We start from the raw sequence: 17,235 nt of genomic DNA, 5'->3' as shown, positions 1-17,235 counted from the left end.
ACGTCAGCGCACACACCAAAAAGGGGGTGGAACACGGGGCGGAACACGCGGAATGGGGAACAACTTGTGAAAAAGAAGGCATAATTGCAGGGAAATACATGAAACTCCCACACGCAGGCGGACAACACGTATCATCGGAATCGAATACGGGAAACCCGCGCACGTCAAAAGAAGCGCACAGGCGTCAACACATCCACCACACGAAGGCAGGCGGAAGCATCCCTGTGCGCAATATAAAAGTCCACGCGCACCACTCGGAATACACGTACCCTGCTCACGCTAGCTAAAACGCATGTAAAAGTCCACATGCACACCCGGAATACACGTACCCCGCTCGCATTTGGTAAAATGTGTGGAAAAAGTCCCCCCTACGGTGTGGGCTGCCTGTGGGGCATGGGGAGGGTGGATGGGCTGCCTGCGCGTATTCCGGGGGTGCGCGTGGGGTTTTATATGCGTTTTCGCTAGCGCGGGAGGGGTACGTGTATTCCGGGGGTGCGCGTGGACTTTTACACGCGTTTTTGCTAACGCAGGCGGGGTACGTGTATTCCGAGGGGTGCGCAGGGAGTTTTCCACGCGTTTTCATGGTTGGGGGGCTGTATGCTGGTCTACTGGCTTTTGCACCATGTAGGGGATTTGTGCAATGTTTTTGGCGTACGGGGCGGGGATGGGGGCATTACTGGCGCTGCTGCAAGGCCGCTGCGCCGCTCCGCGCCACGGCTGGTTTTGGATGTTGGAATCCATGAATACGCTGTGCACTGAAATGGGTTTTGGCGCACGCGGCCGGCGCAGACTGCCGCACGAGCACTCTGTGCGCCAGCCGCGTGCGCCACTTGTGCTCCGAATTCTATGAATTACCCCCTTAATGTAGCCGCAACTTACTGGCATTAACCATTACCATGGCCCAACGAATACGTTTGAAAATTGCAGATTTTCTTAGCTGAGCAGGCGAGGGCTTTTTTGTATAATAACTTAATTACAGAGGCAAAACAAAAACTTGAACTTGTAAATCAACAGTTTGTGGAGTTTGAGACGCCCACTATTAAAAAAAAAATACATTGAAAAAAGACATTTCTAATTTTAAAAAGGAGGTGATGTACCCCATATTTATCTGAAGACTTTAACTATCAGTCTATTTGGAAATGTACCCCTGGTCAAAATGTTGTTCCAGTGAGAAGAAAGTGGGTCACTTTTTCCGATACTTCTTCAAGTAATTCAGGAGCTGAAGGGGCGAACAACCAATCGGATCCACGTTTTTTATCTGGTGGGCATCCTTTTCAAGGAACGGTCAGTCGTTGTGGCTGCAGTATGTCCCAACAAGGTTGGGCAACACAGAATATGCATATAAAGAATGCTCAAATACAGAATGCCGACCAGCAGGAATTTCAGACCTGCAACAGGGCATATCGATGGCAAATGTACCCCTACCTGTTTTCAATCTACCCTCATGTAATTTGAGTGATATAGAGACATCAATACTACAATGTGGCCTTTCATTTGTACCAACAAAAACCTTAAGTGCAATGCAGTTTACCAGCGAGGTTAAGCAATTCTTGCAAAAAGTGAGATTAAACATCTTCTTTAAAAATAAAGATATTGATTTTGAACTGGATGCTACTGGTTTGGCTGTACAATCTATTTTTAATTCTAATGCCTAAGATGTACCAGTTGAAGTGGTGACATTTGAGAAACTTGTGCTTTTGGACCTTGATTAAATTGTCACCAGCCAACATCCTGCTTTTCATCCTAATCTTACTTGATTACAATACATTCTAATTGTAAATTGATACAATGGCTTGAATTCCAAGCCACTGAGATATTGGCCCGAGATCAGTCAATAGTGATCAAAGCGGCAGATAAGGGTGGAGGAATTGTGGTGACGGATGCAAGGAAAATTACCAAGAAGTCTACAGACTGTTGGCCATCCCTGGCCATTATCAGAAGCTTAATCAGAATTCATCCGAATCTATTAGGTCTAAAATTTTGATATTGAGTGGGATTGGTTTAGAAGGAGTTTTTATCCAAAAAAGAACACAAATATATCAATTATTTGGTGGGTCGAATCCCCCTCTTCTGTATCCTTCCCAACATCCACAAAGGCATTCTTAAAGGAATGGATCGCCCAAAAAATGTTATTTCAAAAATAGATAGGCAACATTAAAAAAAAACGATTGGCGTTTTTATTTTTTTGAAGTCCCTATGTAAAATTTTGAGCAATTCAAGCTCAAAGATAGCACATGGAGGCATCCATTTTGTGAAATGGATGCCCACCGCTGTGCTCGCTTTGGCTTTTGCGGCACTGTAGAAGGAAAAGCCAGCCAGCTGTAGTAAACAAAAGATACCACTGGGTGGCTTTTCCTTCATTGGTGCTGTACGCAGAGAACGAGGACCAGGGACTACAGACAGAAAAGCTGCAGCTGCATCTCGGTAAGTGCTAATTTTTTCATACAAATAAAAACTAGCTGCGTTTTTTTTTCTAAGTTGTCCGGGCTGGAGGAGCCCAGAAAACTTAGAAATAAAACCGCAGCTTTAAAAACGTTGTATTTATGTTTGCGGTCGCTTTTGAAGCGACCGCAAACATAAATACAATGTTATTGTGTTTGAAAACGCTGCGGTTTTTCATTCTAAGTTTCTCAGGCTCCTCCGGCTCGGAAGAGCCTGAGAAACTCAGAAAGAAAAACCGCAGCGTTTTCAAACACAACCGCGTTGTGTTTCTGCCTGCCGTGGCTATCACTTTGGGTCTCCGGTGCTCCGCCATGGGAGCACCGGAGACCCAAAGTGAAAGCCAAGGCAGGCAGAAACACAACGCGGTTGTGTTTACATGCCGCGCTGTTTCTGCCTAAATCTGATTTCCCATTTGGGGCTCTCGGGCTCCCCACGGGGGGCCTGAGAGCCCCAAATGGGAAATGCTAAATGCTGCAGTGTTTCTGCCTAAATCTGCTTTCCCATTTGGGGCTCTAGGGCTCCCCGTTGGGAGCCCTAAAGCCCCAAATGGGAAAGCAGATTTAGGCAGAAACACAACGTGGTTGTGTTTGAAAACGCTGAAGTTTTTCTTTCTAAGTTTCTCAGGCTCGGAGGAGCCTGAGAAACTCTGAAAGAAAAACCGCAGTGTTTTCAAACACAAACGCATTGTGTTTCTGCCTGCCGTGGCTATCACTTTGGGTCTCCGGTGCTCCCCCAGGAGAGCACCAGAGACCCAAAGTGAAAGCAAAGGCAGGCAGAAACACAACACGGTTGTGTTTACATGCCGCTGTGTTTCTGCCTAAATCTGCTTTCCCATTTGGGGAGCCCTAGAGCCCCAAATGGGAAAGCAGATTTAGGCAGAAACACTACGCGGTTGTTTTCCGCAATGCTAAATGCTGCAGTGTTTCTGCCTAAATCTGCTTTCCCATTTGGGGCTCTAGGGCTCCCGTGGCGAGCCCTAAAGCCCTAAATGGGAAAGCAGATTTAGGCAGAAACACAACGCGGTTGTGTTTGAAAACGCTGCAGTTTTTCTTTCTAAGTTTCTCAGGCTCGGAGGAGCCTGAGAAACTCAGAAAGAAAAACCGCAGCGTTTTCAAACACAACCGCATTGTGTTTCTGCCTGCCGTGGCTATCACTTTGGGTCTCCGGTACTCCCCCAGGAGAGCACCGGAGGCCCAAAGTCAAAGCAAAGGCAGGCAGAAACACAACACGGTTGTGTTTACATGCCGCTGTGTTTCTGCCTAAATCTGCTTTCCCATTTGGGGCTCTAGAGCCCTAAAGCCCCAAATGGGAAAGCAGATTTAGGCAGAAACACAACGCGGTTGTGTTTGAAAACGCTGTGGTTTTTCTTTCTAAGTTTAAAAACCGCAGCGTTTTCAAACACAATAACTTTGTATTTATGTTTGCGGTCGCTTCAAAAGCAAACATAAATACAATGTTTTTAAAGCTGCGGTACAGCCCGGAAAACTTAGAAAAAAACCGCAGCTAGTGCTTATTTTTAAAAATAAATAAATAGCACTTACCGAGATGCAGCTGCAGCTTTTCTGCCTGTAGGCTCCGGTCCGCGTCCTCCGAGTCCCGGCACCAATGAAGGAAAAGCCACCCAGTGGTAGCTTTTGTTTACTACAGCTGGCTGGCTTTTCCTTCATTAGTGCCGCAAAAGCCAGCACAGGCGGGCAGCCATTTCACAAAATGGATGCGCCCATGTGCTTGCTTTTTCAATTTTTGAGCTTGAATTGCTCAAAATTTTACATAGGGACTTTGAAAAAGAAAACGCCAATCGTTTTTTTTTTATGTTGCCTATCTATTTTTGAAATAAACATTTTTGGGCGAACCATTCCTTTAACCCCCCAGGACATCCTATTGTGTTTGGGTGTGGCTCGATTCTTGAACTACTGTCAAAATACATTGATTTTTGATCAAGTCAATTGCCATGGCAACCCCAACTTTTCTGTTAGACTCTAGAGATGGCATTAGTAGAATTGAAGGCATAGTGTGACCCATCTGAGCAACTCTTGGTCACTATGGTCATAGAGGTGCAGTATACGAACATCCCTCAAAAAGAAGCGATACGTAGCTTAGAAACTATGTTAAACAGACACCCGATACCTCATAATGTACCACAGATTTCCTGATTGCATGTGTATCATTGATACTGGAAAATAGTTTCTTTATGTTTCAAGATAACTACTTTCTGCGGTGCAAAGGTACACATGGGCTGCATCTTTGCTCCTAACTTGGCCATCATTTATATGGCACTGATTGAAGAACCGCTGATCTTAAGTAATACAATTTTTTTTTCTCCAATTTATTTGACTGTATCGTCTGTACATTGACAATATTTTAATAATCTGGAATGGCAACACAGAGAGTTTGACCCAATTTGTTGATTGGATGAACCACGTCGATTTGAATCTGCATTTCACACATGACTATTCTACACATAGAATATCTTTTTGAGAATTGTCAATTTTCCATAAATAGGGTAGCCTTCAAGTGGAATTGTTTAGGAAGGCTACTGAGAGAAAAACTACTTTACATTTTGGTAGTCAACATCCCAAAAGTCTATTAGAAAATGTACCTTATGGGATGTTCTTGCATGTACAGCGGAATTTCACGACATTTACAAATTCAATGCTCATGTAAATATTTTACAAACCAGACGTATGTAACGGGAATATCCAAAAAAACTGGTTCCATAATGCAGGAAAAGAGTGAGATTCATTGATCCGGACAGTTAAGTTCTGCCTAAAAGAAATACCACCCCAATGGAACAGTTGGTTTGTTCCTCCACGTTTTGCCAACGTAGTGTGGCAATTCATGGAGCAATATTAAAAAACTGGAGAATCCTGAGTACATTGGGAGTCAAACTGGAGAAACCTTTATTTTCTTTTTTTTTAAATAAAAACTTAAAACAGAAGCTTACAAATGCTAGTCGATTGTCTGCTAAATGCACAACCACTTTTAAAATTCATCATGCACAGGTGGTTGGACATTATCCTTGTACCTCATCTGTGGCATGTAAATACTCACTGAAAATTCAATCTTTTGAACATGAGTGGAAGGTATGGCAATTGCGTGCCTTTACCACTTGCAAAAGTAAAAAGGTTGTTTATGCTGTGCCCTTGTAAAAAGATGTACATCGGAAAGATATCAAGAGATGTCCACCTAATAATTAATGAAAATCATTGTAAAATTCGCACAAGGAAATTAAATGCTCCTTTGGTAACTTATTTTGTGGAAATGGGGCACAAATTGATGGATTTATCCTGGTTCTGTGTGGATAAAATTCAAGAGAGACTATGGTACAAGAAGCCAAAAACTGGCTTATAAAGAACACCTATGGATATTTAATCTTAAAACATTTGAGAGAGGCCTAAATTCATTGGAAAAAGGGGATTTCAGAACATATATATCCTGAAATGAATAACTATTAAAACTCCTTAATTCCATCTGGAGTTGGCACTTTTACTATATGCGCCAAGTTATGCCTTTTAGATATCAGCATGCAGTGTTCGGTATAAGTATATGGTATGACTGCCCTAGTATGTACCAGCATGCAGACTTCTGCTTTACTCCAAAAGCTTAAAGATTATAATTTAAATATCAAATTGTATTCAAATGATGAGAGAGATTTTAGCATGGGAACAATGCATTGTGGCAATGCGAGAGGAAACTGGACCTACCCCCCCACCCCCGTTTTCTGTATATATTGATATGGATGTTAAAAATGTCGATCCCTTGTCAGCTTGAATAGGAGGCCACTTTTCATTTTCATGGAATAATTGCGTAGGCGTCCTTCTATTTTCCCTAATTTGCAGACACGATGAGGTGAAATGTTACGCCTGGGTCACATGATTTGGGCACATCGAACTAAAATGGCACCCTATCAGCGCTGTACAAAGGTGATCGGATCAGACGGGCATATTATTGACGCAACTGGGGTACCTGAAGGAGATGCTGGCCTTGCTGGTGCAAAATCAGTAACACAGAATGACAAGTAAGTGCATTGAGTGCTATATGGTGTTAACAACATCCATTTTGGGTATATTCGTGTCGCAAGGGGTTGCGTCGATAAACGGTTACTGATTTACATGATTTTTTCAGTACGGGGATTATGTGATGCAGAAGGATCGAACTAAGTAGATTTGATGTCAGTTAAATAGAATAAAACAAAATAAAACACTTGCTTCTGTATTTATGGAGCACTTGGGTGAATGTGGTGTTTCTGCTGTGTTTGCCTTAAACATATGAACCCAATAGGTCACCTAATTTGTTCCATCTTGGTCTGACAGAAACGTGTTTTTGAAGATCGTTAACCGCTCCATGTGAACTAAACTTGCTGATTGCGGATTTAGTCAAGTTGAAGAAAGCATATACGGTCCCTGTACAATCTAGGAATACACCCATATCATCAATAAGAAGTTTGTGATTAGTATCATTAGTGGAACTGTAATATATCAAGATGATTCCTTTCATTATACATAACCGCAAATTGGTTGCTAGTATACTGGCATGGGTTAATGGTGGCGTTTTTCTCCACTGTTTAATTAGGTGGCACTAGATTCCATGCTCCAGTCAACATCTATGAATAAGGAATAGGTGTCAACAATGCTAGGTAATTCCCTTTGCACTAAAGTGGTGTTCTTACTCAGCAAAATGTGGATATGGTGTTGGGCCCCATGATGTTGTGTGGTTGTTCTTCGGGCCATGGGTTGGCTTTGTGGCATCCTAGTTTTTTTGGGGACTATTGGGATTAACCATATGTTCCAGAGCACATGGTTAAATTAAAAAGGGTGGCAATTGTTGTTCGTGTGTTGTAAATGGTTATATAGTGTGTGTTTTAAGTAGGTCAATGATCCATCATTTTATATGCAATCTTTTAAAGATTACTGTATCTTCCCTAATGAAGACGTGGTCAAATTGTGCCAAATACGTCATAACCAGTCGGTTCTGTCCAAATGCCTGGAAATTGGATTACGAAAATTAATCAGTATCCGTCCTAGTAGAGATGGTTAATTGTATTGTGACATTTTATAATTTCAGTTATTTGTGTGTATGATTGTGAAGAGTGGATGCAGATATGGATAGGCTTGTTTGTACTGAGGTATGTTGCCCAGTGTGCATGTGAGAGATAATTGTTTTTTCATTTTCCTCCGTGGAATTAATTGCTTGTCGTGTGTTCTTGATTTATTCCATACTTCTGCATTAATCAAATAAATCATTCTTGTATTTTTGTAAAATGTGTCCTCTGGATTTCTCTTTTCTGAAAAGCAACTCTGTTATTCCTTAATTCAGAGAGTGGGGTTCCCTGCTCTTCAGTTTTTATTAGCCTGCTGCCATATTCTCTGCTATAATCAGTATGTGATGTACGTAGAAATCGCTCAAGGTGTGTCCTACAGACAAGGGACAGCCAATGAGATATCAAATATTATTCTATGAGTAAACATGTTCCCCTAATCCAATCCCTCCCGGTGTTAGGATTTTATGAAATGATACGTAGGATGACATCATAGATGTGAAAGTATATAAACTCTATAAAAGCAAACTTAGGTGTGAATATATGTTGAGCATCTACTTGATAGTTGTATTTCTCCCTACTTTCTTTCATTGAGATTAAAGCAGTAATTTACCCTCTTCCTTTGATCTGTCCAATTATTTGGTCTGGGATAAGATACTTCAAGGCGCTAGAGCACACTGTATACCCATTCCTTGCACACTACGCACACTTCCCTTCCCTCCCCCACTTGTTCTCCGCAAAATGGTGCACTTACATCTACGTGCTGTCCTGAAATCCTCCATCATGGGGTCCCATCAAAAACCTGCTCAATCCAGGGACAACCACCCGCTCCAAAGAACAGACAGGAATTCTGATAACACAGCTCCTGTAAACATCGCTAAGGTGAGCACAAGGGGACTGGTTGCTGCAGGTGAGCGTGGCTCCTCTGGATGTGCGCCCAGGAATCCTCCGCGTTAGCAGTGGAGTCTGGGATCACGTTGGGGTCACCATTTTTGTAGGGTAAACCTCCAACAACCAGCCAGAATAATAACAACCCTCTAGAGAAGAAGGCTTGGTGCACCCTTTTGTAAGAAGAACAAGAGCTTTATTTGCATACAGAAAGGAAATGGCGAAAGGGTATTATAAGTTCTCTCCCGCAGAGTTCTCTCTCTTCTTCAAAGCATATATCATGTTATAACTGCACAAATCATCATCTATGATGCACATGATATACAGTGTTCATCCCCCACACTCATAAACTGCCACTCTATACATACTACTGATTACATATGGTCCCCCAGTTCATTGGAAAAATCCTCTTCGACTCCAACTTCTTTACATGTGGGTTTCAATCTCTTTCCTTGGGTTGCAGCTAGGTGATTGGTTAAGCTACTGAAATCACTACCCTGCCCTAAGGCCTAATCACATGATGTGCACCTGCCCATCAACACGAGCTTAGTGGATAACTTCGAGATCAGTCTGGTCCTTGAGAATAAAGCAACTCTTCTCTCATTCCAGACACACAGATGCCCCACCATGTCTTCCCGTCGCAATCTTATGTGAGTTGGCATCACCCTTTGCTCTTCCTGGTACAAATCATGGGTCCAGTTGTTTTCTGCTCCCCCTTACATCAGCTACCCCTCCTGGGGGCAGGTGTGGTTCTCCTGTGGGTCCCACTAATCAGTCTATTTGTGGAGAATGCTGGTTGTGTATTCTCAGACATCTGGTAGTTCAATTGAGATGGCCATTATCCTGGGGGGCACTGGTGTCCTAAATCTTGACTTGTGTTTTTGCAGCTTAAGACTTCTGCCATATCTCCCATGGGTTTGTCCTTCACTACCAGCCACAGCCCTACCTGTTTTTTTCGGCCGTTCACATTCCTTTCTAATTTCCCAAAGCTGTAACAGGATACATTTGTGTGTGTGTGTACGTGTTCCCTGTCCCGCCTTGCGGTGGAGGGGGGGGGGGAATATTGGAGCAGAGGGCCTCGATATTCCGTGTTCTCATCCCAGCCTGTGAGGACCCAAGCCTAACTTCATGCATGGTGACACTTCTATATTTCTCATCAATGGAGCAAGGACTTATATCATATCTAATGTACACACTCAATATATCTACCTAACACTCTATAGGGTTGATTTAAATTTACCTTAAACCTATATAATTGTCTACAATCAATACGCCTGCGCTATTTGTATATGCCCAGAGAAATCCTCCCACCCCCCTGAACTCACTCATGTTTATTTCTTGTGTGTTCATGTTTTCTGCAGTCTGAATTGTTTGGGAGGGGATGGGATCTGAACGTGCATCCCAACACAGGTCACCAAGAACAAACAGGAGCATTTTCCAATCGGAGCTGACATTTTTGACGCCACCGGTTTGGCATAGGTCGATTTGGCATGGACATTTTGCTGCAGGAGCAGGTTTGGCACGCCCTATTCAGCAGAGCCAGGTGCATGTTTAATTACCATTGTCTTGCAATTGCAATTTTAATAAAAAATAATAATAAATATAGAATAAGGGCCATCACAATCCGTGGCCTGCAGGTTTGCAAGAATGAACAGTTAATGCAAAGCCATAGAGATATTATCGATTTCATGTGCAACAGTTACTTATATTAAGCATAACGTATTCAGAATGACCCATGTTAAAATAAGTAACATGTGCATTTGAAAAATGATAAGCTCTCGATAGCTTAGCGGCTAGCTCATCGGTCTCGCAGCCCCGCAGGCCAGAGTTTGAGACAGCATTAATTCATTATTTTTTTTATGTAATTAAAATACTTGTACTGCTGCGCCGAAACATTCTGGCATCAAAAGATCCCTGTGCCAGACTGGCCGTGCCAAACCATCCCGCGTGGAAATGGCTACACCGAAATAGGGTGTACCGTTTTCCAATATATCTTCATGCTGTGACCTGTGCCTGTAAGACCCGTCTCAACTGTATATGCCAGTTTTTCCCTATAAAACAAATTATTTCTTGCAGTGCCTCACATATGTCAGTATTGCCACTGTAAAACAACTTTTCATGCTGTCTGTGCCAAATATAGGCCTGTATGAATACTGAAAAGCCACTTTGCCATGCTGTACACAACACATTCTGTGATGCCATTGTAAAACATACTTGTTCATGCTGGAATTGTCCAATATATGCTGGTATTGTCATTGAGAAAAGGTTTTCATGTTAGCTGTGTCCAATGTGCGTAGACTCTCACTCATTCATGCACTTAAACTTAAATTACTGGCTCACTGCTACCTCTCTTAAAAATTACTCTATTTCACTAATGAACTCATTCACTATTAGTGGCATCTGGCGTGTTCTCTGCATGACAGAGAAGAATCACATACTGCCTGCAGAGACAGAGGTCCTGCAGTTCCTCGTGTGGGGTGTTACAGCAAGATTCATTAAACGGCTCTGCAGTTTTGACCACATCACCTGGACCATCATCAAGCTGCACTTGCTCCCACTGCAAATATCATCCTGAAATCCTGTTGCATCATCTACAAGGCTGTCACCCTGAAGTCCATCCAGCTACCTCACTGAAAAACTCAACCTCTCGGGAGGCCGACAATCCAGCAGAAGTAGGGAAATGTGCAGAATTACGACGGTGCAGGAAGGAAAGAACCAGAAGACAGGCCTTCTCTGTCGACACTCTAAGACTCTGGAAACTCCTGCCCGTCAACCTCAGACTTGCCCCATCACTTCTACAGTTAAGGAATGAGCTCAAAATCTTCCTCTTGAAGAAATGGCTCCTCCCTTAAACCTAGTTCCACACACCTTGCACTCCTCACTAAACCTGAGACACAATGATCTGCTTCCCACTGTGTCCTCCCCCGTTGTTTGTAGATCCCTTGCTGCCAATCACCCACCCTACCTTCCCCTGTTAGCTCCCCACTTCCTTTTTCTCTGCTTCCCTCACTGTGTTTTTCCCCCTATGATTGTAAAGTGCTCAGTTGCTTCCCGAAGCTAGGTCCACGCTCAATAAATACCCCAATAATAATAATAATAACTGGCCACCAGGGGGCGAAATCAGAAAGGGACAACAGGGAGCCAAACCTCAAAATTACAGTGGGCCATACAGAAACGTTTTGGAAGGTGTTTTTGGACCACACCATTTTGCATTGTGGACTTCATGTTCTGCAAACTTTATTTTCACTCTGTTTGCACGCTAGTGCTACTTGAAAAAATGGCACTTCAAATGCTTTTAAATTAAAGACTTTAAACACTATAGACGGTTGGAAATTCAGAAGTGCAGTTTTGCTCTCTTGAAACTACTTCTACTGGGTCATTTTCTATGGTAATATGTTTGTTTTGCAAATCGTTAAATGTATTAACAGTTTCTCAACTCTTAACACTTCCTTGAATGTGAACTAAATGAAAAGTGGGCGGATGTTTAGTAAATCTAATAGAAGGCTACATATTACCATTGTAAATGTTAGTAGGGTACCCCGTTGTAAGGCGGGGTGACAAAGGAATTCCTGTTGTAGAAGCCATGACACAGTTCAAGTCTAAGAAAGGGTGGATATGTGTTGTATGCAACCTGCAGCTGTTCAGCTATTTGGAACTAAGAATCCCGTGATCTTTCACCACTAGGGCTGAGGAGATGTGTGGTCCAAAACATCTGGAGAGCCAAAGGTTGCAGATCCCATACCTAGAAGAAATGGGAATGTATTTTAAAAACGGCATACATAATACTCTGAAGATCTGTCTGACTGCCAGCTTTTATGTGCAAAGGTATTGGCGTGTAGGTTATTAAGGTGACTATTTCTAAATGCAAAACTGTAGAAATAACCAGGAGTGGTTCCTACATAATGGGTAACTAGGTGCCGACCTACCCGTTCCCATTATGGACCAGCAAAAGTCATCCCAGGGAAAGTACTCCCAAGCGCTCCTGGGCTGGCTTTAACTGTCAAAGGGAAATGTGGTTTATCTTTGACTGTTGAGGTTCCCTGGTGCCCATGCCCAAAGGGCAATGCAAAGTTAGAGGGGTTTTGCTTCCCCGCCTTGCACAGCCCATTGGGGATGCAGGCTGGGGAACGGCAGGCCTAAATGCGCCTGGGTGCTCTCCCATGCCTCCCTGCACATTTAGGCATCCATGGGTAGTGTTTAGGAGGCGCTCCAGTTCCCTTCACATGCTCTCAGGAACCAGGAAGCTTTCTCTGCTTCCTGGTTCCTGTTAGTTCTGCACAGGAGCCTGAGGGCCTTCATGGAAGACAGTGTCTGAACCGGAGCTGCAGGTATGGAAAATCTTGTCTCCAATCTGTACGTGTGGATGCATGTATTTGTGCATATGCGTGCATGTGAGTATTTGATTGTATCTGTATGTGTATGCCAGTGAGTGAGAGAGAGTCTGTTGTATGTGTGTGCAAGTAGAAATGAATGGATGTATGAATGTGTGTGTAAATGAAACAAATGAACGAATTAATGATTGTGTATGAATGCATGCATGTGTGTTGAGGAACAGCCTGCCTCTGATTGTGCACAGGGAAGAGAGGGGGCCGTGAGGCTGCAATGTCATGACCTGGCATACCCATTCCCACTCACCATCATAGTGAGGGTAAGAGGGAGGTATACCAGAACATGACTCTTCATGTTTTTATGGCTATCAAGAGTAAAACGAAGTTTTATTACGTGGTATGACTAGCCAAAGTTGATGGATCAGACTGTATATTTTTTAGAATTGTGGGAACATGGCATATTTTAATGGCAATCAAGAGGATAGCAGACATGATAAGTGTTAACATGTGGCAAGACTAGTCTACGCTGGTGAGCCAGTCTGGATATACTTTTTCTGTGGTATTGCATGATTTCGTGGGTATCAAGAGTAAAGCAAACATAGGTTTTATAATTACGTGGCAAGACTGGCTTACTTTGCTGGTCTGGTCTGTGTATATTTTGATTCTGTGGCATAGCATGTTTTAATGGCCATCAAGAGTTAAGCAAACCTTACATTATTCCTGATGTTTAATGTGTTATTTCCTGGCAAGATTGGCCATCGTTGGATGGCCATTCTGCATATATTTTCTTACTGTGGTGGCATGGCATATTTTTAATGGGCATCAAGAGGAAAGCAGACATGATATGTTTTTATTACGTAGTTAGACTGGTCTACGATGGTGGGGCAGTCTATAAATATTTTTTAACATGGTGTGGCAAGACTTCATGGGCATTAAGAATAAAGCAAACATGACAAATGTTATTATGCAGCTAGACTGTCCTACTTTGGTGCAACCGGTCTGAATATATTGTCTGATGTGGCATTGCATTTTTTACTCAAGAGTAAAGCCAGTATGAGGATGATTGTTCTTATGTTGCGAGACTGACCTAAATTGGTGCAGCCAGTATTGACATGTTCTCTTATTGCAGCATGGAGCTTTTACTGGCAAAGCCAGCAGGAGTATGTTCTTACATGGGGATGCTTGCATATAGTGGCAGAGCTAGCATTGGCATGTTTTCTTATAGTATCATTACTGGGATTATATGTAAAGCACACCATGAGTATGTTCTTATATGGGAATGCTGGCATATATTGGTGCAGCCAGGATGGAAATGTATGGTCACAGCCAGCACGACAATCATTTGTTATACTTGCATACAAATATTGTGGGAAAATCAACATGAAAATGCATTGGAAAATGCTCATGTGCACTATTCTTGACTTGCATCTATTTGATTTTCCCATGAGTTACGCAACAAAAGCAGTTGCAAACTGTGTCACTTTTTACCCAATTTTTCAAAAAATTATTATATTTTAAAAATGTTCTTGGGGTTGAAGGGGGCCTCAACTTCCTCCCTCAACTCCCTTTGTTTGTGTTCCCTCGCTACGTCGCCCACACATATTCAGGGGACACATTTACGCCCCTCCAATGAAAACATTCACCAGCCGCCACTGGTCAAAGGTGTGTGTTATGTAGCACATAGTGCCATCGTCGTGCAGCTTCATGGCACTGTAAACAGGGGCTGCAGGGAGGAAGAAGGAAGGGGTTGCAGGAACCGTGGATGGGGGAAGGAGAGAGAAAGTGCCACTGGTGAGGGTACGGCAGATAGGGGATACAAAGACACGCCAAGAGAGGAGAGAAAAAGAAAAAGGATGGCGACTGCTAAACTGATGCGAGCTCGAGGGAACGGAGGGCAGGACATCCTAGGGACCGACGAGAGGTCAGCATGGAGAGAGCGTCGATTTGATAAAGCCAGTGACCTAAGAAAAGAGACACACTAATATATGTGTTTATAATATAGAGCAGAGCCGGGTTCTCTTGGGTGGGCTGGTAAGCTGATGGCGCTGCCTTACCTGGGGTCAGGAGACCACAGAAAGCCACGAGGGTCCAGCCCCACTTCATCCTGTGCCGGCCCCGCCTCTGATCTGCTTGCTATTCTCGTCTGCGAGCTGCGTTGGCTCGCCAGCAGACCGGCGCCTTACTTCTCGCGGCGCAGTGGCTCTACCTGGGTGCTGTGGTGGGCCCAAAAGAGGTTTTGCCGCAGTGTTTGGCTACCAGTCGATAGGAGCTTCCATCCGCCTCTCTCGGCGCTATACCGGGCCGTCGACCTCAATAACTCTGCTAGGGAGCGCCCGGGCCTCGCCTTGTGCACGCAGGGACTGCAGCCTCAGGGGCTGGGTGAACACACGCAGGAGATGGGTGTGCAGGGGGACGACCTGTTTGACAGGTGTGTGTCTCGGAGCTTAAGAACGCGCAGAACGAGGGACACCGGACACGGACAGTGAAATGAGTGTCCACCCCCCTTTCAGGCACTGGAAAGGGCAAGGGGCACACACGACCCAGGAACTCCCGGAAGCGAACGGGGGTCCATGTGTTTTCAAATATTTAGATATCACAGAATGCTGGCGTGCGTATGTTGTATTCTGTTTTGGATACGTGCCTGGGGACGTTTACATGATCGCAGTTGCACTTTTTCAGGTTTTACTAGCTATGTTCGTCACCTCTTTGCCATAAAATGTCGGACGATGGACCGAATTCTTTGCATTGTCAGATCTGTTCAATGCCTTAACACGTCGGCGGTGTGAGCTACTGACGCCAGTGATTAGCCAAATCCCTCCGCTTGTGTGACAACGCTCCGTCCTGCCATGCCACTGCTGACGTATTTTCCTCCACCGCACGTCTTTCGGAGGGAATTCAACGCCACTGGAAAACGGCAGGGGAGACATGGGCTGTTACAATGTTGTTCGTTCCATTAAAAAAACGGACATAAAGTGCAACATGCACTGTGGAAAAAGTACACCCAAAAGTGCTCCCTGGGCTGGCCCTAGAATTTGCGCGGCCCTGCTGGGCAGCATAAAATGTGTAGGACCCCTTATATGCATAAATGGTGACCCGTGATATTTCAGAAAATTATTTCACAGAATGAGTCTTTAATATACAAAACTTCATGGCCAGTTACATTAAAAACACGTTGCCATTAGTAAGGCAGGAGACAATTACGACGTGCGTTCAGCAGATGCACCAGCCCACGCAGGGGGCGCTAGAGGCGCAGCTCACATAGCGGGCCGCCCCTCTGGCCGCCCCCTGCGTGGACTCGCCTCCTCTATGGAGGACGCAGTCAGGGTGCCCTCGGGGGTCCGGCCAGAAATGGCCTGCACCCCTGGGGGCTTAAATAGCCCAGGGCTGAGAGAGGGCTGAGAGAGCAAGTCCTCTCATCCAGCCCTGGCAGCAGCGGTCTGGTCCGTGAGCTACAACCACTGGCTGCTTCAGGCAGGATGGGGTGACACGGGCGCTGATTCCACTAGGGATGGTTGGGACTCCTCAACAACCGATGCAGTGGCCTTATTCGCTCCATACTCTCTGGAGGAATGACTGAACTGGCAGTGGAATCCAGGGCGGGCCGTTCTCGCAAGAACGGATTGGTGTGAGATGGCTCACAGGCTTTTGGACAAGGGACTTTTGTAAGGCGGGATTGGCGGAGCCACCCGGCTAAGGACCATGGTTGGTGCCAGGCTCATAAGACCTGAGCAGGGATGGGGGGGCCGCCCTCATAAAATGACTCCAAATTATGCGACCATATGTTTTTCCAAATAAAATGTTATATATGTTTCCAACTTTCAGAATGTCTCTGACTCCATCATTGGGGCATGCAAGCGGGGGAGGTTATGATTTTACCAATGTGATGTAAGGGGCCAAGGAGTAGGGGTTAGCCCCGCTAAGTCCATGATGTGTCACTGTGAACATTTACCTATGTGGCAATATCACGAGTGAGACTTTGTTACAATTGAGAAGGGAGCCCCACCAATTACCCCCCCCCCCCAGCCTTCATTGAAGGGGGTGAGCAGACCACAACTGTTTGGCTGGGTGGAGGAATTGAAAGGGGAACAGGGAATCTTATAACACAATGTTACAATGGCAACTGAGCAGGTTAGGTGACTGTCACTGAGATGTTATGTTTATATCTTCCTGTGAATCATATGCCCCCCCCAACCCCCATTGCTGCTGCAAAATGTGCTGTAAAATGTGGTGTTTACACTACAGGATGGATACGGCTCCCTTGCATCACTAGGGAACTTCTGGCCCCAAAGCAAAAATCAAAAGCTGTCAACACCTATGAATAGACACACAGCAAGTCTAGATATCCTGAAGTGAAATACACAAGTTTGACTGAATGGACATTTCCCCTTAGAAAAAAGTGCACCAGACAAAAGAGCATTGGCATTTAAAAAACATGAATCACACCAGAAAATGACCTGAGAGGGGAGATTTTCCAATAACTACGCTGGCAAAGTGTACAATGTGCCTATCTTTTAATGCCAACAATCTATAGTGAAATAT

At 44.3% G+C, this 17,235-nt stretch overlaps 1 protein-coding gene across 3 annotated transcripts in view; it reads right to left on the bottom strand.

The window, feature by feature from the left end:
• LOC138529961 (urokinase plasminogen activator surface receptor-like) overlaps positions 1 to 15,135 on the bottom strand; it is a 133,452-nt gene extending 118,317 nt beyond the window's left edge. Inside the window, exon 1 of one of the 3 annotated variants that reach the window (XM_069640873.1) lies at positions 14,751 to 15,135. In XM_069640873.1, the coding sequence (XP_069496974.1) occupies positions 14,751 to 14,799 (49 nt within the window). In that variant the 5' untranslated portion in view covers positions 14,800 to 15,135. The remainder of the gene's footprint in view (positions 1 to 14,750) is intronic. The other 2 variants (XM_069640874.1, XM_069640872.1) reach the window with 2 other exon arrangements.
• Between the last annotated feature and the right edge of the window lie 2,100 nt (positions 15,136 to 17,235).

The sequence above is a fragment of the Ambystoma mexicanum genome, chromosome 1q (genome assembly GCF_040938575.1).
Source record: "Ambystoma mexicanum isolate Mex_15411 chromosome 1q, UKY_AmexF1_1, whole genome shotgun sequence".
Lineage (NCBI taxonomy): Eukaryota > Metazoa > Chordata > Amphibia > Caudata > Ambystomatidae > Ambystoma > Ambystoma mexicanum.
This window is presented reverse-complemented; position numbering and strand designations above follow the sequence as displayed.